Source organism: Rhinatrema bivittatum, chromosome 3, assembly GCF_901001135.1.
Source record: "Rhinatrema bivittatum chromosome 3, aRhiBiv1.1, whole genome shotgun sequence".
In the NCBI taxonomy this organism is placed as follows: domain Eukaryota; kingdom Metazoa; phylum Chordata; class Amphibia; order Gymnophiona; family Rhinatrematidae; genus Rhinatrema; species Rhinatrema bivittatum.
Genome location: NC_042617.1, coordinates 453,240,883 through 453,266,746, shown reverse-complemented (window position 1 = coordinate 453,266,746; position 25,864 = coordinate 453,240,883). Strand labels below are relative to the sequence as shown.

At 41.8% G+C, this 25,864-nt stretch overlaps 1 protein-coding gene across 1 annotated transcript in view; it reads right to left on the bottom strand.

The window, feature by feature from the left end:
• GREB1 (growth regulating estrogen receptor binding 1) overlaps nt 1-25,864 on the bottom strand; it is a 607,716-nt gene that overhangs the window by 104,364 nt on the left and 477,488 nt on the right. The window contains 3 exon segments of the mRNA XM_029595920.1: nt 3,123-3,281; nt 14,545-14,647; nt 22,026-22,642. Coding sequence (XP_029451780.1) covers nt 3,123-3,281; nt 14,545-14,647; nt 22,026-22,642 — 879 coding nt within the window.

Sequence of the window (25,864 nt, the reverse complement as noted above, 5' to 3'; positions counted from 1 at the left end):
GATTTGCGTGCATTCATGATTATCCTTGCAGTGGCATTCTGTAGTATTTTATTTTAGTCAATTATTTATTTATTTATTTAGTATATTATTTTAGTCAAAAAGGGGAGATTAGAGACCAGTCGATAGTAGTTAAGGTCATTCACGACTAAATTCAATTTTTTTAGAACTGGTCGCAGTAAAGCCTCTTTCAAAGGAAATGGTAAATTACCTTCCTTCAAGGAAAGATTTACTAAAAAGCTGAAAAGGTGAAATACTGCCACCTCCTGTCTTACTCTGATATGTAAGTTTTCAGGCTGCCTTTTCCCTGTTGGGGCACCTGTAGTCCTCATATCATTGCCAAATTTACTTGATGGTCCTAAGACACAATTATAAACTACAAAATCTATATAAATAAAAATATAAATGTTCGTTTGTTCAAAATCTTAAATCTCCGAAAGTTCTTCACCGATTGCTTTGAAATTTTGACACAACGTTGCATTCGATTTCGCGAGTGTTTTTATATACCTATATTATATAGATGTCACACCTGTGACAGGTAAAAACATGATTTGGGGGAAAAACAGCGCCATCTGTTGGACGTAAAAGCAACACACGCTATCTACAATATAAATGGGCTCCGACCGATGGACGCAATTGCGCAATAGAGAGCAGCTCTACTGTGCATGTGCGGACCATAGACCTCTGCGCTACGTGCTGGGTGACACAGAGGGGAGGAAAAAAGGGCACACGAGTCGCCGCTCCGAGAAATGGCTCAGCCTGTTCCTCTGCCGCTGCGGAAGGGGGGAGGGAGCAGGGACTGCCGGACACTTACACCCAGGAGGAGGAAAGGGTAAAAGAGTCGCGGAGCCAGTACGTCCACCGCCAGGGAAGTGGGGGAGGGAGTTGGAATGGCCAGAGCGGAGCTAATGCGCATTGTGAAATTAAACCAGACTGAGCCACAGCAACGCGTGGCCAGCTAGTTATAAATAACTAAATAAATTATAAATAAATTATAAACTTCTGGCATGTGCTGCCAGAATCTTCTTGATGCTCTGCTTCACAGCAAATGACTTCTATGTAGAACATATGCCAAACAGGATGCTCTGATTGTATTCCAGGATGTTCTCTTTTTGGCTATTTTTGAGAATTTGCAAATGTGCCCTTGACTCTGCACCACTGGTGCTTAGTCTTGTCTCCCTGGGCCTATCTCTTACACTGCTGGTCAATGATTTAGGGCCTCTCTGCTGGTGACTCTGAAGACCTCCCCTTCCCGCCTCCTTCTCCTGTGTTCTCCTTCTGTCTTACTCCATGTGACTATTGGGTCTTAATACTGGACTCTGCCCTTCCTTATCTACCTCTATGAACTGGCTAATCTGCTGATGCACTGTCCTCTCGACTACCTCTTCCCTCTCCAGCAAGACCCACACTCTATCTGTCTGACTATTGATATATAGACTGGCAAAACTTGAGGCAAACTGAAACTAAGAGATACAACTACACAATCACACCAGAAGATCACAACCAAACCACAAAAGGGAAACAATAAAGGAAATGAAACAGAAGACATAGCACACCAAACTTGATTAGAATCACCTCTTTCCCCTCAGCTGAATTCTCCATGCTCAGGTCCAGTTGCTTTTCTCCATGCATCACTGACAGGTGCTAGGTAAACGTTTAGGGGTAGATTTTATAAATTTACGCAAGCGTGTACTTTTGTTCGCGCACCAGGCGCGAACAAAAGTACGCTGGATTTTATAAGATACGCGCATAGCCGCGCGTATCTTATAAAATCCGGGGTCGGCACGCGCAAGGGGGTGCACATTTGTGCAACTTGCGCGCGCCAAGCCTGGTGCGCGCTGCCTGCTCCCTCCGAGGCCGCTCCGAAATCGGAGCGGCCTCGGAGGGAACTTTCTTTCCACCCCCCCGCACCTTCCCTTCCCTTCCCGGGCCGGCTGCCGCGCTCCATGTTCCAGTCCGGGGGCTGGTCCGGAGGCTGCGGCCATGCCCCCGGAACGCCCCCGGGCCGAAACCACGCCCGCGGCTCCGCCCCCGAAACGCCGCGTCACTCGCGACACGCCCCCGAAACGCTACGTCACTCACAGCACACCCCCGACACGCCCCCCCGACATGCCCCTCCATGCAAGCCCCGGGACTTATGCGCGTCCCGGGGCTTGCGCGCGTAGGGGGGGTTTGGGGTAGGTTTTCGGGGGGTACACGCGTACCCCTTTGAAAATCTACCCCTTAGTGTGCAATGCTAAAAATTCTGGACACATTTTTTTAATGATTGCAAACTGGACATATTATCTTTGTGATCATTATAAGTTACTATGAGGTTGGCTCCTTGCCTCCCTCCCAGACTCTATTGTAATTATTACTATGTCTTCGTTCTCCCACTCTTTTTTTCTACTCCCAGTTAAGGCTTCCTTGTTATAATGTAACTTTATGCTCCTTTTAAAATGTCTCGTTGATTGGTTATTGTTCCTGATTAGTTCGATGTAAACCGAGTTGATTTGATTTGTATCAAGAAAGTCGGTATATAAAAGCCTTTAATAAATAAATAAATAAATAAATCATTATAAAAACTCTGGCAAAAAACATTGAAGTGTTTTTTGTGCATATGGCCTAATCATCTTAAGAAATACAATACAATATTGTAATTGAGCTCTTTTGATTTCAATTATTCGGCTAAATGTAGGCTGAATTTTCAGCTAAGTCTGACTGCACAAAACTTCTGTGGTCCGATTTAGGCTTGCCTTTTATAGAGCTGCACTTATCTAGTTAAATTTAGTCAGGCAGTGCTGAATATTGTGCTACCTGGCTTAATTTAAAAGCCCACAGCGGGAGCTCCCTACCTATTTCCCTGCCTTACCTAGCTAAATTTGTGCAGGTACCGATTTTACCTGCACAAATGTGGCTGGATAATGGTGAGAATTCTGAACAGATAAGATCTATTTGGCTAAAATCTGGTTTCACTCAGGTAAATCTTTAGAAAATGGACCATTAATTTTCTGTTTATTGCAATGAATGGAAAGCTCCCATTTATGTAAGTCTAAGTGGTATCCAAGAGCAGCAGGTACTTAATTATCCACATTCTAATACACATACTACTCAAAAAAGAATAATTTAAATGAGAGAAAGCTGACCTTCGCTGCCTATGCTCTGATGTCTTGAACATATCAAGCTTGCGTCATCATACTTTGGGTCATGAATTGTATAGTCAAAAGTCATCTTCTTAAATATTTCTAGATCAGGCCACAGATCCCCTGGTTGGTGATAACTCTGATCCATTTCTTCTTTGGCATCTGCAATATCAAGTGAACATCCACAGTTTGTAGACAATCTAAAATATTTTCATATGTGTTAAGAAAAAAAAAAGATGTTCCGAAAGGTTTGAAAAACATGGACACCACCAAATATTCAGAAACTATTCATTCTTTGGCTTGGGTAAATGTTCACATTTACAGAGCTGTTCTATATATTTCTGAAAATAAAGGTCAATATACAAATTGTATGAGATATATTTTTATTTTACTAACTTTAAACATTTGTGACTAGCCTTCAAGAGCTATGCTTCCTTCATCCGGACAATGTAGAATGAGCTAAGGATGTTGTTGCCTATATAGGTCTATAAATATATATCTTACCTACTGAAATGGTTTTGAGAATTGCTCTCTGTATGCTTCATGTTCATTTCATAAAAAGGTTTCACAAGTTATCCATTTTAACATAGCAAGGTAGGTTTGAAAATTATCCTCCCCAAGCATATGCCCCTTAAAGAATGAATACTCCAGAGCAAAGTAACATCAGGGATGGATGGTGACATCCAAAAAATGGATTTGAAGTGTGGCTTTTGAGGTCCTCGGAGGGTGCAGAGCCCTAGCCCAAGGCTTACACTTAGAAAAAAAAAATAGCTTCGGCACAGTAAAGAATTCAACCACTAGATATACTTTCAGAAACTACCCATGGCGACGGTTTTAGGAATGGGTAACATTTCTTTCCCTGCAAAGATGTTTTGCACACAGCCTCCTTGAACTAGAGTACTAATATTAAAAAATGCTAGCATTCCACAACTATCCTCCACTTCAAGAGGGTTTATGGGGAGGGGAAGGTATCTCTGTTACATCTGAAATCCTGATTTTGTCTAGTTTCAGAAAATCTATCCCGTAACAGTTTGTTATATTAATTATAAATATTATAGAGAAAAAAAGGGGATGGGTACCTAACATTCAGCAGTGGTTTCCAAACCACATAAAAGCTACTTAAGACATAACCCTGCTTTTCTCAGTAAAAGCAGTGCCACCACAATACGTCTGCTACAAATTATATTTTCTGAAACTAAACAAAATTAGTCTTTTAGGAACTACTGACAGTTCTTCCTGTTGTAAACATATGTTTTTACCCAAAATGCCACTGACCTGGAGCATCATTACAGAAAAGCTATTTACTTTCACGCTTTTGTTCCTCATCAACAGGGATTATTTATGGGCAATGAAACTGTCAAGAGGGAAAATATTTTATCTCTTTTTGCAATCTGTGTTTTGAGTAGTTTGAGAAATCATATTTTATGCTAGGATAGCTTGTTGTTCAGGTATCAAATTCCCAGAGAGAAGGAAAATTGGATAATCAGCTGCATCAAGAGTGCTAGTTATCCACTATCTATTTCACCTATGAAATCAGTGTCTGAATATGAGAAACTGAGATGGGTAAACAGGCTAGAGAGCTATGCCAGGCCACTAAACAATTCAATAAGGGTTTATTCATGCAGCTTCAGAGAGCAAACAACAGTAACAGAGATAGCTTCGCTTCAGTTTTAAAATAGCAGGAAACAAAGAAACAAATAATTTATCAGAAGTACTAAGTTCAACATTTGAGAGCAGAGATTCAGACTCATGTCTGTAAACTCTGTAGACTCATGTCCTTGGTTAGAGTTGACAACTAGCTCCAGATTTTCAGGACAGGTTGATCCAGTGCTTGTTTTACTCCCCCTGCATGCAGGTACTTATAACCTTACTTTGGTTAGGCAATGCAATAAGGAAATCAGAATAAGTCCCAGCATGCAATGGGGTAAAACCAGGGCTGGGTTGACCTGTTCTGAAAACCTGGAACCAGTTGGCAACCCTATCCTTGTCAGAGGTATTCAGCCTCACAGCTGTAGGCTTATACTCTGGGTTTAGGGATTCAAAATGTTGTGGGTTTCAGTTCAGTTCTTAGCATGTTTCTATTTATACTTTCTGGACTCTATTCTGTATTTGGTTAGGGTCTCTGTCTGTATTCTGCATATGTGACTGAGGTGAGCTGGCAGGGTCAGGATCTATAGCAGCCTGGCTTGTTCTGTTTTCCCAACAGGAAGTGTATTGGTGTTTTAGGGCCTAGCATAATATTTGCAGTATTGCCTTTTCATAGATAAGGTTGCTACTGTTTGTTTATTTAGATTTATATTGCACTTTTTGCAGCACTTCAAAGTGGATTCCATTCAGGCACCGAAGGTATTTCAATATTCCCACTCTAAGTTTGTACCTGAGGCAATGGAACAAGGTCACAAGGAGCAACAGCAGGACTTGAACGCTGGTCTTCTGGTTCATAGCCCACTGCTCTAACCACTAGGCTACCCCTCCACTCCTGTTTGTAGTTAGGACTGTTTTGGTATGGCAGGTTTACTATATTGTAATGGTAAATACATTTATTCATGGCTTTCTGAGGTGATATAAATTCCATAGGAATTCCAAGGGTCTTTTTTGCAGAGTTTTCTGATGGGCACCACAGCAGTGCATGTAAATATAATATATATGTTATAAGTGATATTTTGCCTTAGAAGACTGTACTTGAGCATGTTCTTTTCCATGTAAAATCTGTTACAAGGCATTAATTAAATTTTGTGTGGCTTAAGAGGGTGTGGGAGTGTGGGGAGTGGTGTGTGTGCAAGGCTGTAAGGTTTTCCTTAGGTGTTATACCCTTCCCTTGACCATGGGTTCTGTGGAGGAGTGGATGGGTGTCAGCTTTTACAAATATACGGGCCGATTCAGTAAAATCCGCGGGAGAGCGGCCCACTCCCCTGTGCGTGCGATTCAGTATGCTAATTAGGCCCGGCAGTAAAACCAGGTAAAAGGAGGCGTCCCTAGCGCCTCCTTTTGGACTGGAGCGGCAGCTGTCAGAGGGTTTGACAGCCGATGCTCAATTTTGCCGGCGTCGGTTCTCGAGCCTGCTGAAAGCCACGGGCTCGGAAACCGGACGCCGACAAAATTGAGCGTCCGGTTTTCGACCCGACACCTGCGGGCCGACTTCAAATTATTATTTTTTTTACTTTTGGAAAGTTTCGGGACCTCCGACTTAATATCGCCATGATATTAAGTCGGCGGGTGCACAGAAAAGCAGTTTTTACTGCTTTTCTGTGCACTTTCCCGGTGCCCGAAGAAATTAGCGCCTACCTTTGGGTAGGCGCTAATTTCTGAAAGCAAAATGTGTGGCTTGGCTGCACATTTTGTTTTCTGAATCGCGTGGGAATACCTACTAGGTAGGTCAACATGCATTTGCATGTTGCGGGCGCTATTAGGTTCGGGGGATTGGACGCGTGTTTTCGGCCGCTTACTGAATAAGGGGTAAGGGAAAATGCGCGTCCAATGGCGGGTTAACAGTGCGCTCCGTCAGAGTGCACTGTACTGTATCGGTCCGATAGATTGCTGGAGGGAGCTGGGCTTTATTTGACAGGACTCGGACAGAGACTGAGTGGATCGATGGGTGAAAGACAGGTGGAGCTAGGTATGATGAGCAAGAGCAGGCTGAAGAGACGAGGCAAGGCAGATTGGAGAAACAGGAAGCAGGACACAGGAACAACGAATGCAGGAAAAGTAATACACATTGCACAAGGAATGCAGGAGACCCATTGTTGAGGTGATGTAGGGACATCTAGAGCAATGGTTCTCAACCATTTTTTGGCCGGGACACACCTGACAGACGGTTCTCACATGTGTGACACACTGAACATGTGACCATCACAGGGATAAATGTAGACATACATTCTTCATCCTCAGGGACCCCCCTCAACCCCCAACCATGGATGCACAGCAGAATTAGAGCATTACCCATACAACTCACCATACAAAAAAGATATTCTGGCTCTGATGACATCTCAGTAAAAGCAATACAAACTCCCTTTACTGGCAGGCAGAATGCCCCTCCTTATAAAAAGACAGTAATTTACCACTAATGCATGTCTTATTGAGGAAACATAGAAACATAGAAACATAGAAATGACGGCAGAAGAAGACCAAACGGCCCATCCAGTCTGCCCAGTAAGCTTCACACATTTTCTTTTCTCATACTTATCTGTTTCTCTTAGCTCTTTGGTTCTATTTCCCTTCCACCCCCACCATTGATGTAGAGAGCAGTGATGGAGTTGCATCCAAGTGAAATATCAAGCTTGATTAGTTAGGGGTAGTAACCGCCGCAATAAGCAAGCTACACCCATGCTTATTTGTTTTACCCAGACTATGTTATTCAGCCCTTACTGGTTGTTTTTCTTCTCCCCTGCCGTTGAAGCAGAGAGCTGTGCTGGATATGCGTGAAGTATCAGTTTTTCTTCTCCCCTGCCGTTGAAGCAGAGAGCTATGCTGGATATGCGTGTAGTATCAGTTTTTCTTCTCCCCTGCCGTTGAAGCAGAGAGCTATGCTGGATATGCGTGAAGTATCAGTTTTTCTTCTCCCCTGCCATTGAAGCAGAGAGCTGTGCTGGTTATGCGTGAAGTATCAGTTTTTCTTCTCCCCTGCCATTGAAGCAGAGAGCTATGCTGGTTATGCGTGAAGTATCAGTTTTTCTTCTCCCCTGCCGTTGAAGCAGAGAGCTATGCTGGATATGCATTGAAAGTGAAGTATCAGGCTTATTTGGTTTGGGGTAGTAACCGCCGTAACAAGCCAGCTACTCCCCCGCTTTGTGAGTGCAAATCCTTTTTTCCACATTTCCTCTTGCTGTTGAAGCTTAGAGCGATGTTGGAGTCACAGTAACCATGTGTATGTTTATTGAATAAGGGTATTATCTCCAAGCAGTAGCCGTCATTCTGGCGAGCCACCCACTCTTCATTGACGGCCTCTTGACTTTATGGATCCACAGTGTTTTTCCCACGCCCCTTTGAAGTCCTTCACAACAAACACAACTAATAAGATTGATACAAATGCCTACATGCTAGTAAAATACCTCACCTCGGTCACACTCACAGAACTGACCTTCACCAAGTACAGAAAGACCACAAATGATAAATATGGAGACAAACTGGAATGGAAAACAAAAAAAGCCACTCTGCATGCAATGCAAACCTGGAGAAATGGAAAGAAATATAGCACCTAGTTCCAGGATCTGCAATAATGTACATAAACTAACCCGCACAAAATTACACCTGTATTATGGAACACACTCAAACAGTAACAACCCTATCTATGAAAAGGAAACACTACAAATACTAAACTAGGCCCTAAACACTAATACACCTCTTGCTAGGCAAACAGAACAAGTCAAGCTGCTGTAGATCCCCACACAGAAATAATTGTAAAACTATACTAATAAATGTTACAAAACAGCTGATGAACAGAATAACATCCAATAATTAAAAACTCATAAAAATTATTAAAAATTGTCCAAATATCAATAAAATATTTCAAAACAGCAAAAACATCACATAATATCCAATAATAAAAATGGCAGTCAATCAAGAAAAATAAACTTCAAAAGCCACCTTCACTTACCTTCTCCAGAAACTCCTACTCCTTTCCCTTGCAGGCCAATAGCACACACTAGATGCAACAGTGGCTGCTGAAGCACTGTCCTCAAGGTCCTCTTACTTAGGGCCCACAACCAGTCACCTCCCTGTCCAGTCCCTGTCTCTCACAGACACACCAGTCACTAGAGATGTGAATTGGAACCGGAATCGGTTCCGATTCCGGGTTCAGGGACTATCGGGAAATTTTTTTCGTGCAGTCCGATCGGTTTTTTTTTTATCGGCTGCGCCTGAGCCGATAAACAGAAAACCCACCCTGACCCTTTTAAACACATCCTTTAGTTTCCCCCACCCTCCCGCCCCCCCCCCCCAAACTTTTTAAAAGTACCTGGTGGTCCAATGGGGGTCCCGGGAGCGATCTCCTGCTCTCGGGCCGTCAGCTGCCACTAATCAAAATGGCGCCGATAGCCCTTTGCCCTTAGCATGTGACAGGGTATCCGTGCCATTGGCCGGCCCCTGTCACATGGTAGGAGCAATGGATGGCCCGCACCATTTTTAAAGATGGCGCGGGCCGTCCATTCCTCCTACCATGTGACAGGGGCCGGCCAATGGCACGGATACCCTGTCACATGCTAAGGGCAAAGTGCTGTCGGCGCCATTTTGTTTACTGGCAGCCGACGGCCCGAGAGGGGGAGATCACTCCCGGGACTCCCATTGGACCACCAGGTACTTTTTAAAAGTTTTGGGGGGAGTCGGGAGGGTGGGGGAAACTAAAGGATGTGTTTTAAAGGGTCGGGGTGAGTTTAGGGGTTGTTTTTGTGTGCCATTTTCCCGCCCTCCCCCAAAACGATAAGAGAACCCCGCGAACAATTTTGTGGGGTTTTCCTATTGGTTTCAGGGAATCCCCAATTTCTGACGAGTTTGAAAATATTGTACGATATTTTCAATCGTCAGAAAAACGATTCACATCCCTACCAGTCACCTCCCTGACCAGTCTCTGTCTCTCACACACACGCACCAGTCACCTCCCTGACCAAGCTCTGTCTCTCACACTCACACCAGTCATCTTCCTGACCAGTCTCTGTCTCTCATACACACACCAGTCATCTTCCTGACCAGTTTCTGTCTCTCCCACAGAAACACATCACCTCCCTGAGCAGTCTCTCTCACAAAAACACATCACCTCTGACCAGTCTATCTCTCAATCACACACATGCTCTCTCACTTACATACAAGCTCACAATCACTCACAAATGCACTTGCTCCCATTCTACCACACACACATAAAGCTGCCACTCATGCACCCAGGCACCACACACGCTCAAAGCTGCCACTCATGCACCCAGGCACCCATTCTACCACACATACAAGCTCTCACGCACCTAGGCATCCATTCTACTACTACACACACACACAAAGCTGCTACTCACACCCCTGGCACCAATTCTACAACACGTACACACAAAACTACCACTCACGCACCCAGGCACCCATTCTAACACACACACACACACACACACACACACACACACACACTCAAAGCTGCCACTTATGCACCCAAGCACCCATTCTACCACACACACACACACAAAGCTGCCACTCACGCACCCAGACACCCATTCTACCACACACATACACAAAGCTGCCACTCACACACCAAGGTACCCATTCTACCACACATACACAAAGCTGACACTCACGCACCCAGGCACCCATTCTAACACACACACACAAAGCTGCCATTCATGTATCCAGGCACGCATTCTACCACACACACGCAAAGCTGCCACTTATACACACACAAGCAAGATTCCTCTCTCACGTGGAGATCCTTCTCATTGTTTGGCCCAATAAACCCTGGCCTCCACTCTTCAGCCACTACCGGCCTGGCCTCCGGCGGCAGCATGCATCATCTCTGCGCTCTTCAGCTGCTGCCAGCCACGCCTCTGGCAGCGGCACGCAGGGTCTCTCCGCTCTTCAGCCGCTGCCAGCCGATGCAGCATTACTCCACTAGTAACTGCATCGGCCTACCAGGAGATGATCAATCCCCTGATAGGCCAGTCCGCCCTGGGGAGAAGGGAAGCCCAACTGGGGCAGGGGGACACCGGGAGCTGTAACATACCTGCCGGTGCTTGGCGACACACCGGTTGAGAATCACTGCTCTAGAGAGTCCTTTTATAGGGCTAATGCTGATGATGTCATCAATGGGTGCCACAGCCTTTTCCTGTCACGCGTCAGTTAAATACTGTGATGCTGGGTATGTGTGCACCTAAAGAGGGGAGCTAGAGGCAGTGGTCCTGGCAGTGTCCTGCTGTGTGAGAGAGGTCCGTGGCGTCCCACCACAGAGGAGAGGTAACACCCCCTCAACACTCAAAAGTATCAGCAAAGCGGTTCAGGACTAGTACAGCCATTATTTCCTGTTATTAAAGAAGCCATGGTGCAATGATCTCAGTTGGTCATCTACAGTCTGAGAGTGGCATTTCCCTGAAACATTATAGAGAGATTGCTGAGAATCATCAAGTCTACTGACTCCTAAATAATGTGGCTTAGCATGGTGTTTCTATTATAAGTAGTTTATAAAAACTTTTAATAAAAGATAAATAAATCCATGTTGGTAAGATTGGTTCTACTGGACACCACACAATGTGATAAACAATGACTTCATGGCTCTGGGAGAGAGGGTTAAGCAGAGAGGTGCACAGGTGGTATTCTTCTCAGTTTTCCCAAACAAGGAAAAAGGCACAGGCAGGGAAGACTACATTCTGGAGATGAATCAATTACTATGTAGATATTTTCGACAAAAGCATTTCAGCTTCCTGGACCATGGGAAGATATTCCAAGAAATGTTGAACATTGATAGGGTTCATTGAAAGAAAAGGGCACAGCATCTTCCAAAACCGATAGCCAAACCTACTTAGGATGATTTTAAACTAGGATCAATGGGAATGGGTAGACAAAGCCCTAAGTTAAGTAAAAGTACTCAGATAAGTAAATTTTTATAGATAAATGGGATAAAAGGGCTATGTACACTAATGATCTTAGGATGGGAAATAAAGTCTCAGATCTAGACGCAGTCATGGAAGAGGCTGAATTGGATATAATGGTGCTCACAGAGACATGGTACACAGAAAACCATGATCGAGATATAGTTATACCAGTCTATAATCTATCCAGGAAGGACAGGATAGGAAGAAAGAGAGGAAGAGAGGAACTATATATAAAAAATAATATTAAAGTAACACAACTGCAAGGGTTATAAGATAAGGAGGAACATCCATTTATATTGATAAAATATACAATCATGATAAATCTGACTTAATAACTGGAGGGAGGACAATTTCAAAACCTACTGCTCTAGCATTTAACTTTCAAAATGGAGACTTTGATAAAATGTGAAAAATAGAAACACACCTAAAAGGTGCAACTTCAAAAGTTAAGAGTTTACATCAGGAAAGGACATTGTTTAAAAATGCCATCTTGAAAGCCCAGACCAAATGTATTCCATGCATTAAAAACGGTGGAAGGCTATCCTTTAGATACTATTACTCATAGTGAATCAACAATTATACGCTCTTTAAAGGATATTACTTTACAGTGGTCTCCCCTTCATCTTACGTGGTGGGGTAGACTGGATACTATTAAGATGGTATTGGCGCCAAAAATTACATATATCTTGAACATGATACCTGTATTCTTTTCCTCTGATTTTTACAAGCAGGTAGACAGATTATTAGTCCGTTTTCTATGGCACAACAAAGCCCCACATATTGCCCTCTCCAAATTAAAGAATGTTCGAAGCAATGGTGGAGTGAATTTCCCAGATTTCTATTCATATCATTTAGCTTTTATCTTGCAACAAGGATATTATTATTTTGATTTCGATCATTTGGGTACAGTTCCTCCTAGATGGCTCCATATCGAACAGGATGCTTTAGCTCCTTTCCCTTTGTACTGTTTTCCTGGTATCTCTCCCTCACCTCGTATGAACATTTTGAGACCTCTGCATAGAGCTTTTTCTGAAATAGACTCAAGAAGGCCAGAACACTCTTTAGAATGGCGAGCCTCTGCTTTGGCACCCCTATGGCATAACTCCTCCCGTAAGATTGGAAACACTTCGCTTTTCTGGCCCATATGGTTTCGGTGTAATATATGGTTGATCTCCTCTATTTTGCAGACTGGTAAGTTATTACCATTCTCTCATCTGACTGAGCGCTTTGGGCTACCCGAAACTCAATACTATGCCTGGCAACAATTGAGAGCTGCCTTACAGCCCTATATCTTACATACGCCCAATTATGACCAATCTCCTTATTTATGGGAATTCTACCAGACACAGGGTGACAAAGGTCATTTAGCGTCACGCTTATATAAACTGATAAAGAAGCTTTCGTCATGGCATAGCCTGACAATGATGCATTCCGCATGGTCATCGGATTTAGATATTAAAATTACACCATCTATGTGGAACTATATCTGGAATATTTCCTCCCGTATCTCGCTCTCGTCCAGTTTGACACAAACATCTTTTTTTATTCTTCATAAAGCGGTCTGGACTCCATGGAAACTACATAGAGCCGGTCTACTAGAGACTCATGCATGCTGGTCTTGTTCGGCCCCGAATGCCTCATTAACACACATGTTATATGATTGCCCCTTTGTATTCACGTTTTGGGGACACATTTGGGACAAGATTTCAAACATTTTGAATCTTAACCTCCCTTTATCGTATTCATTAACCGTTCTTAAAGGGGCGTATCCGTCTCTTTCTCTCTCCATGCCACATCGGAAACTTCTAGATTTTTTTTTGACTATTGCCCAGCATAATATTATGTCCAACTGGAAACGAAGCGAGCTGTTATCCAAACACTTATGGTGGAATACAGTATGCTTATATACCCAATACGAGAAGGCTATGGCTGTTAAGTGCGGCCGTTTAGGCAAATGGTCTCAAGTATGGAAACCATTAGACGCCTACATTAATTCAATGTAATATTTACTTTTCACAGTGTATGTGTCTAACCCTCTGGCATGATAATCTTTTACAAGAGGTACCTTTCTCTTTCTTTCCTCACCTGATTTTATTGTTTCTTTTCTATTTACTTCTTTTTACTTTTCTCAGCTATATTTATTTAATCTTTTTTCCTTTTCTTCTCCTTCAATAAATGATCATTTGTGAGTTCATGTAAAAGTCGCTGCATTTGTATTATATGCTATGGATGTTCATATGTATAGACTTGTACTTTGTTTATATATTATTTGTATTATTGTTATAAAACTTTAATAAAAAACTTGTCAACTAAAAAAAAACAACGGTGGAAGGCTTATTTTGGGGGGAGGGAGGCGCTGAGTGCTCCCATCCCATCCTTTCCCGTTTTGCATTGCAAAAGCTTTCCTGTAGGCCCCTTCCCATCCTCTCTCCACTTACAATCAAAATTCTAGCACCCACCTCCCAGACTCCCAGAAACTCAGCTCAGTGACCTCCTACCTGCTGCCAGTACTTCCAGCACTGATCCTCCCCCAAACCCCCTGAACCCCCAGAAACCCAGCCGGGAGCGAGGTAACCTCCTACCTGCTCCCAACGCTTCCAGCACTGATCTGGTAAGACAAGTGCTTGGCAGTGAAAGGATTAAGATGTGTTAGATTTTGACTTCTTTATGTAGATTTCTACAGCATTTTTATCATGTAAATTGACTTTATTATTAGTTCTAGCCAATTATCTTTGCTGATGCATGACAAAATTACAGCCTTTCAGATACCACTTAGGTTAAACACAATTATTTTTTTAATCCAGATATCAGAAGAGGTGTATCTTTGCTTTCAAATATATGACAATGCACTGTCCCCCAGGGCAAGAACTTACTGATATTAATTTCTTCCTCATCATAAACATCTACTTCCGTCAATCTAATCAGCATTCTGGACAAGATACTCAGGAACTGAAGATAGGCTCCTGTCTTTCCTACCTGCAAGAGCATAAACAAGAAGTTATTTACCAATTAAAGCTTTACTTCATCACCATTAGGTAAATTAGAGGTACAAATCCATAGTAAAAATATAAACATGGATAGATAATTCCTTTTGGAACTCTAGTATCACCTTGATGCAGCAAAAGAACAGGTTAAGAATCTGTTACTTCATACAAGAATTATGCAAGAGTTTTCCAGCTTTTTCAATAAAACAATCAGATTTGCTTTCACAGTAGAACAGGCTGGAGTATGTCATGTCGGCTCAGCTGACTATGTTTACTGTCAGCAATGCTTTATATATTGTGCCATGAATCAAAACACCTCACACCAACATGGCACATTTCATTTACACAGAATTTAACATATGGAACCCAAAATATCTTATCCAAAAGGATATCTAGCCTTACTAGAATGAACTGATTGGTTTAAACATAATATCACCAATCTAATGCCAAACAGTAAGTAAATATTAACACATACTAATAAAACCAATTGTAACTATCATGATATCACCTTTTAAATATTTTCTCTATTCTTTAAAGAGATGGTAATATGTGGAAAAAACTGATAAAAGAAAAACCACCATTTGTAATCATAGTCCCATTCTTTTTTCATTTAATCCTCAGTGCTACCCATGGTGAAAAATACATTCTTTATCAACTTTATCCCTGTTACCGAGTTACATGAGGACATGGTAAGAGGGACAATCCGGAAAATGTTCCAGCAAGAAAATATGTTTGGTAGAATACATTCCTGAAGCAGAAGAATGAAACACGGATGTGTCAGGTGCAGTCTCCAAGAAAAAAGAAAATGATGTTTCTAAGCTGATAAAGAATTTGGTAAGTGGTTTAAAGATAAACAGCTTTTCAGACATCAAAAAAACTTTGAAAAAATTAGACATACCCCAAAGGTCTCAGCATCCCATTAGCTCAAATAAACAAGCTAACTGAACATACAATACAAACTGTTGCTGAAGTTCTATTTTTGGATGAAAAATGTATCAAAGTGAAATAACAGGTATTTTAAAAATCAAAATAAAAACATCTGGAAGGCTGCTGCTACTGATATACACTGGATTCATTTTGTGTGTGATTGCATGTGTGGGAGAGAGAGAGAGTCAGTGTGTGTGTGTGCATGACTGCATGTGTAGGTGAGACAAAGAGAGTGTGAGTGCGTAATTGCATGTGTGGGAGAGAGATGTGTGTGTGATTGCATATATGAAAGAGAGAGAGCGCACATGTGTGCATGATTGCATGTGTGGGAGAGAGATGTGTGTGTGATTGCATATATGAAAGAGAGAGAGTGCATGTGTGCATGATTGCATGTGTGGGAGAGAGATGTGTGTGTGATTGCATATATGAAAGAGAGAGAGTGCATATGTGCATGATTGCATGTGTGGGAGAGAGCGCATGTGTGGGAGAGAGAGCATGTGTGTGTAATTGTATGTGTGGGAGAGAGAGAAAGTCAGTGTGCATGATTGCATGTGTAGGTGAGACAAATAGAGCATATGTGTGCGTGATTGCATATGTGGGGGAGAGAGTGTGTGTGCGTGATTGCTTGTGAAGGAGAGAGAAAGAGGGCAAGTGTGTGAGATTGCATGTGTGGGAGAGAGAGCATGTGTGTGTAATTGCATTTGTGGAAGAGAGAAACAGTGTGTGTATGTGTGTGTGTGACTGCATGTTAGGGGGGGATTGTGAGTGTCTGAATGTATGGGAAAGATAAAGCATCTGTGTGCCTGCCAGGAGCAGGCGTTAATAGGTGTGCGCATCAAAAGAAGATGAAAAATAAAAGAAATAAAACAAAAAAACCCAAATTGACAGTTGGACCCAGCATGAAAACCGATGCTGAGTTTATCGGTGTCGGTTAACCTTACCGGCGGACAGTCACAAAAACCGACACCGATACACTTGGCACTGTTTTTCCGGCGAACGATAGTCACGAAAACCGATGCCGGGTTTATCGGCGTCGGTTTTCGTGGCTGTCCACCAGTAAGGAAAACCGACGCCGATTAACTCGGCGTCGGTTTTCATGATCGGCTCGCGGCAGTCACGAAAACCGATTGGTTAGCGTTAGCAAGGGTGTGCTAGGGTCGTGCAAGCGACCCCCTCATTTAAATATTGTATGGCACCCACCTTGGGGGCGCCTGGGGCACATTAAGAGAGTTTATTCATCGGCCCCTAGGTGCTTAACAGATTCTCGGCATGCTTGGGACAGATACGATAGGCAGTGGTAGGAAAACAGTTGAAAGTTCAGGTAAAAGACCAGGAAGGGAGGGAAACTAGTGTTTGGTTGAGTAAGAGAATTAGAGAGCCCAATTTTCAATAGTCTAAGTCACCAAATGCATGCATAAATAACCTGCAGAGATTTATACTAGTAATTTATAAGTTTATAAAATATCATGTACGTCTGCCCTGAAAGTACTTATGTACATTTCAGTACATGAGAATGTTTAAAATGCAGGAAAACACATACTTTCGGAACCAATTGTGTAAAGCTAAACACAGATATTTTATGCATATAATAATTAGAACATGTGTACATAATAACCCAGAGTAATATGTGGAGGCATGCATTTTATAAAGAATGCACGTACTCCACTTCTGAAAATCCTTGTGTGCATACTTGTGGTCACCAATTCGCTGCCACTTTCACCAGTCCACCTACTTCACTCTAACCCCCAACCACTTAACCTAGACCGCCCATCCAAAAACTGCAAACAAAAGACAAGTGCAATTTCACTTCCATTACTCAAAATTAGCAGGTGGAAAAGCATACGGAACAATTCAGATATGTTTACTGCTAACAAAATAGCAATCTGTGTAGGTACTTCCTAACCCAGCCTTGAACATCCCTAACCTGCCCCTGCAGAGTGGAGTTTGGAAAATGAATCCCTAAATGCTTTATCTATCCAAAGTGAAAGAATGCCAATTGGGCAAATTGGGTAGGCAAATATGGCTTTTTTCTGCTAATATTTACTCTTTTACTGTGTACTATAACTAAGTAATTAGGTTGAAGGCAGCCAATTCTCTTTATTTGTTTTACTCCTCCAATGATTATTGTCTGTAAGATTTAAATTGTGCTGGTTTTCTCCCCAATCCTTGAAAGCTTTAATAGACTTTATGCACTTTATGCCCTTTTTTCTACCTATTAGGTTGATCATCCTGGGATCTATATTCAGCGAGTAAGCTGGATACACTTATCTGACTAACTTAGCTGGCATATTCAGTAGTGCCATTGAATATACCTGGCTATCTTAAAGTTAGCCGGATAAGTGTATCTGACTAACTTTCGGAAGCAGATACAACAAACGCAGACCTGTCGTCTTAGTTGCAGAGATATATTTATTAAGGAAACAAAGTAGCACAATACAGTGAGGAAAATATTGAAATCGCCCGAATCTGGCTGCCTAAAATTAAGGCTGCATCAGGGGCTACAAAAAATAAATACAGAATAAATATTACATTTAAAATTCATCTTACCGATCACATACACAATCGTTAGAATAAAACAATAGGGGCCAGATTTTCTAAGGGTTATGTGCGTAAATCCGGAGGATATACGCGTGTAACCGGTCATAAGCGTGCCAGGCCTATTTTCAAAAGGCCCAGCGACGTGCGTAAAGCCCCGGGACGCGTGTAAGTCCTGGGGCTTGCAAAAAGGGGCGGTCCGGGGGCGGGGAGGGGGTGGGGCAGTCCGGGGGAGGAGGGCGTGGCCAGAGGCCTTCTCATGGCCACTGTGCCGGGGATCGCACACCGGCAGTCAGCCGGCGCGCGCAACTTACTTCAGCCCCAGGGCTGAAGTAAGTTTTTCAACAAGAAAAAAAAAAGAAAAAGGTAGGGGGGGAAAGGGCGGGAGAGGTAGGGGAAGGGAAGAGAAGGTGGGGTGGGGTGGGGGGGGTAGAGAAGTTCCCTCCAAGGCCGCTCCAATTTACGTTTGTTGTATCTGCTTCCTGACTGTAATAGTCCGACGAACTTTAGGACAGCCATGAGGCCTGACCAGAGTTAGCCAAATAAGTTATCCAGTTAACTCGATTCCTCCACAATCCACCCATTCCCTGCCCCTGAGTTATCAGGCTGAAGACTTAGGGGGTCATTTTCTATAGCTTTCGCATGCGAAAAGTCCCTTTTCGAGTGCGATAGCCAGATCGGGCCAGAGTCGGGGTGGAGTCGGCACCGGAAAGGGAGAAGTCGGGGCAGCACCGGCGAAAAGGTAAGGCCCCCTTACCTTTCCGCTGACGGCGAAAAGGTAAGGCCCCCTTATCGCTGCCAGTAACGTGCCCAATAGCACCGCCTTTCACGGTGGCGCTATTGGTTTGCGAAAGCCAGCAGCACTGCGGTGGTGCGATCGCTGCCGGCTTTCACAGGCCCGCCCCTCGCTTTGCCCCCTGGTGCCGCATGATTCACTAAGGCTGCGATTTTAGAAAATCCAGGCCTTAGTCGGTTAAGTATGTAACCAGATATTCAGTGGTGCCACTTAGTCGGATAAGTCCGACCTATCCAGCTAAGTTTTTTCTGAATATTGGGCTCCCTATTTCATTTCTTTGAGATTATTTCTGGAATGTACAGGGTGGCCCATGGAAAAGTAACCTGCCTCCAATGCACTGGTATTGGAGGCGGGCTATTTTTCCATGGGCCACCCTGTATTTTTAGTCATATTTCTTTACAAGTTTTAAGTATTTTTCTTAATTATAAATATAAAATTAAAAAAAACACACAATATAGTAATTTATTTACATCAAATTTGTCAATATTAATTACACTATTTTAGTTAATTTTAGAATTTTGCCAATGAACTTGTGCTATGGAACATGGTTTCTCAACCTGATCCTTAAGGACCACCCGGCCAATCTAGTTTTCAGTACAGCTACAATGAATAAGCATAAGATATATTTAAATAAAATGAAAGCAGTACATAAAAACATCTCATGCATATTTATTGTGGCTATCCTGAAAACCAGTCTGGCCGGGTGGTCCTCCTTGAGGTTCAATTTCAAAACTACTGCTCTAGAATAACCTTTAGCTGTGCTTTAGTAGTGCTTTATCGGCCCACCGCGGGAAATTTTGGGTTTCCCGCCGTTCGGGCCTTTTTTTTTTAGCCGCCCCAAATTTCGAGTTAGCACGCACTAACCCCAAAAAACAAAATTTCAGGGAAATTTCCTTTGTTTTTCGGCATGGCCGAAACAGGAGGAATTAGGCAATTTCACTGAAATTGTCTAATTTGTCCTAGACAAATGCACATCTCTATGCTTTACCCATGGAAAAAGGCTTTCTATGAACTGCCTGTCTGATATGCAGGTAAAATAAACTGTGGTGATCTAGTGATTTTCACATGGAACGACGCTATATAAAACCTATAAATAAATAAGTAAATGTACTTGTTCTTGAACTGTGACGGGTTGTTCTTGTGGGCAGACTTGGGGCTGGGTTTGAAACTACATGGATAAGAAAATACGCAGATAAATTTATAGCTAAAGCAACAAAACCACACAAAACCCCAAAACAAACACACACCTACGAGAAGAAAGAAAAATATCAAACAGGGGAAAGCAGTGGAAGATGTAAACAGATAAAGGGAAAAGAGGAATACATTAAAATATGTAAGTATACACTAACAAAAACTAAATCCTCCAAGGTCTTCCACTCTCTCTCAAGCTACTGCAACAAACTCCTCACTCACCAAGTCAATGCAAGCTGAACACTCAGCACAGTCTATGAGCACCAATCAGTGGGCCAGCACAGAGTTCTTGTTTTCTGTAAATAACATACATATATTTGTTTGATTCTCAGTTCCTGCAAGAACAGTTTTACTTGCTGTAATGGGTATACTAGAAAATATATTAGCATGGAACTGTTGTGCTAGTGCTGAGTTTGTGTGGTACAAAGAAGGAGTATGAGTGAAATAAGTGTGCAGTACCTTGTGTTTTTTAAATGTGAATGTATGTTGTAGCACTACTCAGTGTCATAAAATAGTCAATGTTGTTGACTTATGCCTGCTGCAGTGGCTGAGCGTTATCAGAGTACTTCTATGTCAACTCCATACAGTTCTGGGGAGTCATACTGCCACTAATGTGTACTGTGTGTACAAGCAGATTAGAAGTATATAAAAGGATATGCATGTAGAAAGTGTAAGGAATAACCTTGTATGTAAGATCTGACAATGTGTGTGCAAGAGAAAGGTTATAATGTTAGGAAGGAAAGGAAAATAAGACCTGGATTAGGATAAAGAAAGATTTTGTGAATTTTGTATACGGCAATGTGAGAATATGACAAACTATTTTTAAAAGGTCATCACAAAGATCCCAGATGCAAAATGCTGCACTGTTCCTCTAAAAATGGCTTCTGCATGTAACATTTTATCCAAAGATTATGAAATGGGGAAGGTCATTAACATTTTCATAGGAACATTATTTGGTAGAGTAATATAAAATGTTTTAATCCAGCTACTTTTCCTATTTTCCACAAGTGTAAAACAGCTTTAAAAATTTCCAGATTGTTTGCCCAGGACATAAGGATTGTGTGGGTATAGCCACATTACAGCCTTATGTGGGAGTAAATGTATTTGTGTCTTTGGATGAGTAACAGACACATGTGTATTTGTATGATTGGGAGCTTATGGGCATGGTCTGTGGACAGAGTTGAGGGCTTTAATGGAATATCCATGGTGGCTTCACTTCTTGCTGATTTAAAAATCTTTTTCAGGCTGTGGTGAATGTTTTCCTTCTAAATCACTGAGAGGAAGTTTACAGAAAACTCCCTCAGACAGCCTTAAGGGACCGGGCACAGCAGTCTTGCCCGATCCTCTTTAAGGTTCAGACCCACTGGGAATCTTGGATGAACGGAGGAGTCCTTCACCAGAGCATAAGACCTCAAGGCCTAGAAGGGTAAAGCAGGCCCCGGGGAGCAGATAGAGACCCACCCTACACTAAGACCTGCTAAATTTAAGGTTTGAGAGTGACTAGAAATGTATAACCTGCTATGTTTAAAAATTGTGAGCTTTCCTAAATTGTTTGTATGCTTTGCATCGCCCTTTATTTGTGAGATACCTGAACGGCAAGGTGAGCTGCCTAATTTGTTTTGCTTTGCACTGCACTTTGTTTTCACTGTAAATAAACTTCATTTAAGGAACAGCCAGAGTCTGCCTCCTTTTTCTTCTGGCTGTTTCCAATCCGCAATCACTCTAGAACAACTACTTTTATGACAGTTGTTATCCAGGTTTTTTTCTGTATCTTGCATCCAGAAGTGAAAAAAAAATTTGGATGAATCAAGTTCTTAATTATTAAACTAGTACTTCAGATTAATAAATCTTAGATAGAGAAAACCAATCGTAATGTAGTATATAAATGTATTAACAATACTTTCTCATTATTATTACATACCTGTGATGGTCCACTCAATAGTAATCTCCTTGGGTGAAAGGCATCCATTCTGCCATCATTTCTATTATTGTAGTCCATGTGGATTTGTTTTGGAACTGTCCATTGGCGATAATACAGAGACTGCTCAGTGCAGGTCATCATTTTATTCAAAAGAGGGCGGAAAGAACTTGCCCACATTACAGACTGATGGGGCAGGAAGGAAGATGACTTTGGAAGTCCACTACTATCAGTAGAGGTAGCAATGTCATATATCAATTTAGGTAAAAAAACAATGGGAGGCCGCTTTGATGCTTTTGCAATGGAGCACTGAGCTGTCTGCAGAATAAAGGTGTTTTGAGTGGGTGCAGAAGAAGAGGAAGAAGGAGACAATAATGTAGTCATGGACACTGGGATATTCTTTGCGTTCTGATGCTGCTTATTACTATAATCCAATCGTTCGCTAGCAGCTGGATGATGCTGGTTAAAAATAACTTGTGCACTCTTATCAGGATTTAGCTTTTGTTTTTCACAGTTAGCTGCACAGTCTTCAGTACTCGAACTTATGTCTTGGTTTGGAGATTTTGATGCATCTTCTGCTGTTACTGAAGGAGGAGATGATCCACTATAGAATGCTGAATCTAACGAAAAGAGTTACATTAATTTTTAATAATTGCTTCAAATGCCTTCTACATTTGTGTTATATTTTATAGAAATGTTAAGTCCAAATTCAACCAGCAATAATGAAAATACGAAAATGAAATTGCTGGGTTTTTAATTTCTCTTATGCACATGCAGAGCATAACTTTCAAACAACTTTGTGCAGCCTCATTTATGCATGTATATAGCCACGCATGGATCTTCTGCAATATTTTATAACCACAGCATATCAGGTACATGCAAATTATAAAATATGCTTTTGTCTCCCTCCAGCACATACGCGTATGTATGGTTATGCTTAAACACCTGCAATGCATTGAAGCGCATACTGTTTTTTTACCTATTTTATAAACATCTTGCATATAATTTATTTATTTATTTATTTATTTATTTATTTAAATTCTTTTAATATACCGATGCTCTGCAACTTTCTCAAACACAATCCTGATTTATGCCTGTAAGTCAGTATATTTTAAAACATGCTGATTCTTCCAGTTCCAGGTCATCGAGACCCTCAGAGTTCTTCAGCCAGAACTCCCCACCCAAACCTCACAGTCTGATATCAGCTGTGTGAGATAATTAGCAGGGGTAAAATTGCACAAATAGTAACCACATGTACTCATGTAAGTCTCTTATAAAACAGCAATTTATACGTGTACCACTAAGCCCTGCCCGGAACAACCCTAGACCACCGCCTTTTGGCACAGGTAAATGTGCATGTGAAAGCAGAAATACACACGTACTTTTGATGTTTACAATATCACATGTACGCAAGTACAAGCTAATTTTATGCATTTAACTCCTTTGAAAATTATCTCCTTAGGTTTCTATCTTAAAAGACTTAGGACCTCATTTTCTAAAGTATCGCAGGACTGCGATACTTTAGAAAATTGCGCTAATGGGGGGGGGCGGGGGGTCGACACGGGGGGGCGGGGTCCTGCGCTAGCCGGCAGCGATCACACCGTCGCGGTACGATCGCTGAGGGTTTCGCATCCAATAGCGCCATTGTAGCTATTGGGTGCGAAATAGGATGGCAAAAAGGCACCTACCTTTTCGCCGTCCGCGGCGTCTTCGCGGAGTCGGCCCCGCTGACTCCCCGACTCCTCCTCTTCCGGGGCAGACTCCGCCCCGATTTAGGTAGCGCAGGTGTGCGCTACCTTCGCAAGCTATCGCAGGCTTGCGCTGTTAGCGCAAGCCTGCGATAGCTTTAGAAAATGAGGCCCTTAGTCACAGAACGGAAGACTCTTTTGGAATTTCAGTGTCCTGATATCAGATTTACGCACATAACCTTTTGAAAATCCGACCTTTACATGTATAAATTGGCTTTTGAAAATTGCTACTTTTACATTTGGAAAATTCACTTCATAGGTCTGAAGTTAAAAATCTTGGTTTTATCTTGGATACTAGGCTATCACTTCGCTTGCTGATTAAGAAAGTAGTTCAATCTGTTTACTACAAGTTACATATGCTTAGAAGAATCTGCCCTTTCTTAAATGACTTTGATCTTAAAACTGTGATTCATTCTTTAATTGTATCCATGAGCCATTATTGCAATTCTTTGTATTTAAACATGTAAAGAATGCCATGTAAGCCTTAAAATGTGTTCAGAACTCAGTTATGAGAATAACAGAATGAATCCCAATCCTCCAGCATATAACTCCATACTTGTTGAAACATCATTGGCTTCCTGTGATGAGGCGGGTTAAGTTCAAAACATTAATGCTAGTGTACAAGGGACTAAAAGGGAATGTCCCACATAGCGTAAATGCCTCATTGAAGTTGTACTGTCCAGCCAGACCCCTTCCTTCAGGATCACAATTAAACCCTGACATTCCTTCTTTTAAGCTGGTACATCTGGAAGAGTCCTGAGATCATCTTTTTTACGTTCAGGGGCCAACACTATGGAATACACTGCTACAGCATCTTAAAAATACAATAGTATTGACATTTAGAAAGATGTTAAAAGCCTTCCTATTTGCACAAGCCTACAATTTATAACTTAATGACTGTTGCTTTTATTGAACATTTTAATTTATTTTTAGAGTTTATATTTGTTTATTGGTATGTTTAGGGCCTAAGATTAATGTGTAGTTTGAATTGTGAATATCCTTCTGTAAATTGCCTAGGATTGTTGATAGGCGATATATAGATTTATAAATAAATAAGTTGTCAAAAGTGCGTAAATGTGCATTTAAAAATAGCTACGATACATGCTACTTTTACATGCGTAACTCCTTTGGAAATTACCTCCTAAGACTGCAAGTCCTCTGGGGATAAGGAAATACCTTCAGTACCTGAATGTAATCACCTTAGAAGTGTCAAATAACGTGGAATATAAATTTAAAAAAATATTATCTAAATAGCATTGATCTTTTTGTTTTTGAAACCTCTATATTTCCCCACTTTATTTCACTGCTTCTCTGTATAAGCTGTATCCCATCCACTTTTGCTTCCAGCTCAAATTTTGTTGTTTGTTTTCTTAACTTCTGTTCTACTTCACCTACTTACAGATACTTATCACTCCTTATGTTTTCTCTGGTCTCTCTATTTGTCATCTCAACAATTTATTAATTTTTAGAGATGTGCATCGTTTTTTTTTATCGTTTCGGGCTTCATTTTGGGGTCCCCCCGTGGGAAATTTAGTTTTTCCCATGGTTCGGGGTTTTTTTTGGGGGGGGCCCGATTTTCGAGTTAGTGTGTGCTAAATCCCAATAGTGCGCACTAAAGGAAATTAGCGTGCACTAACCCAAAAAACAAAATTTTCTGAAATTTCAGAAAAATTCCATTCGTTTTTCATTTTCCCCAAACCATACCGAATTAGGCAATTTTGTTGAAATTGCCTAATTCAGGAAAAACGAGTGCACATTTCTATTAATTTTTCCTGCCTTTCCCCATTTTCAGTCCCCTTCAAAATCTTTCCAATCTTTTACACCCATGCTCTGTATAGATTTGCTCTTGTCCTTCACAGTGCTCTCTCTCTCTCTTTGTGAATTTAACTCTATACACCATGATTATTTTTGCTAAACTTACTTTTCTACAGACATTAATCAGGTAAGCTCACTTTTTGCCTTCATCCATTTTTCTCTCTTATGAAGTCCTCAATCTCTCATGGACATCCTTTGTAACAACAGAGTTTGGCTTTACTGTTTCTCTGTTTATCCATCCCTTTCTTACTTGTCCAACCTTCTGCCCCACAAACATAT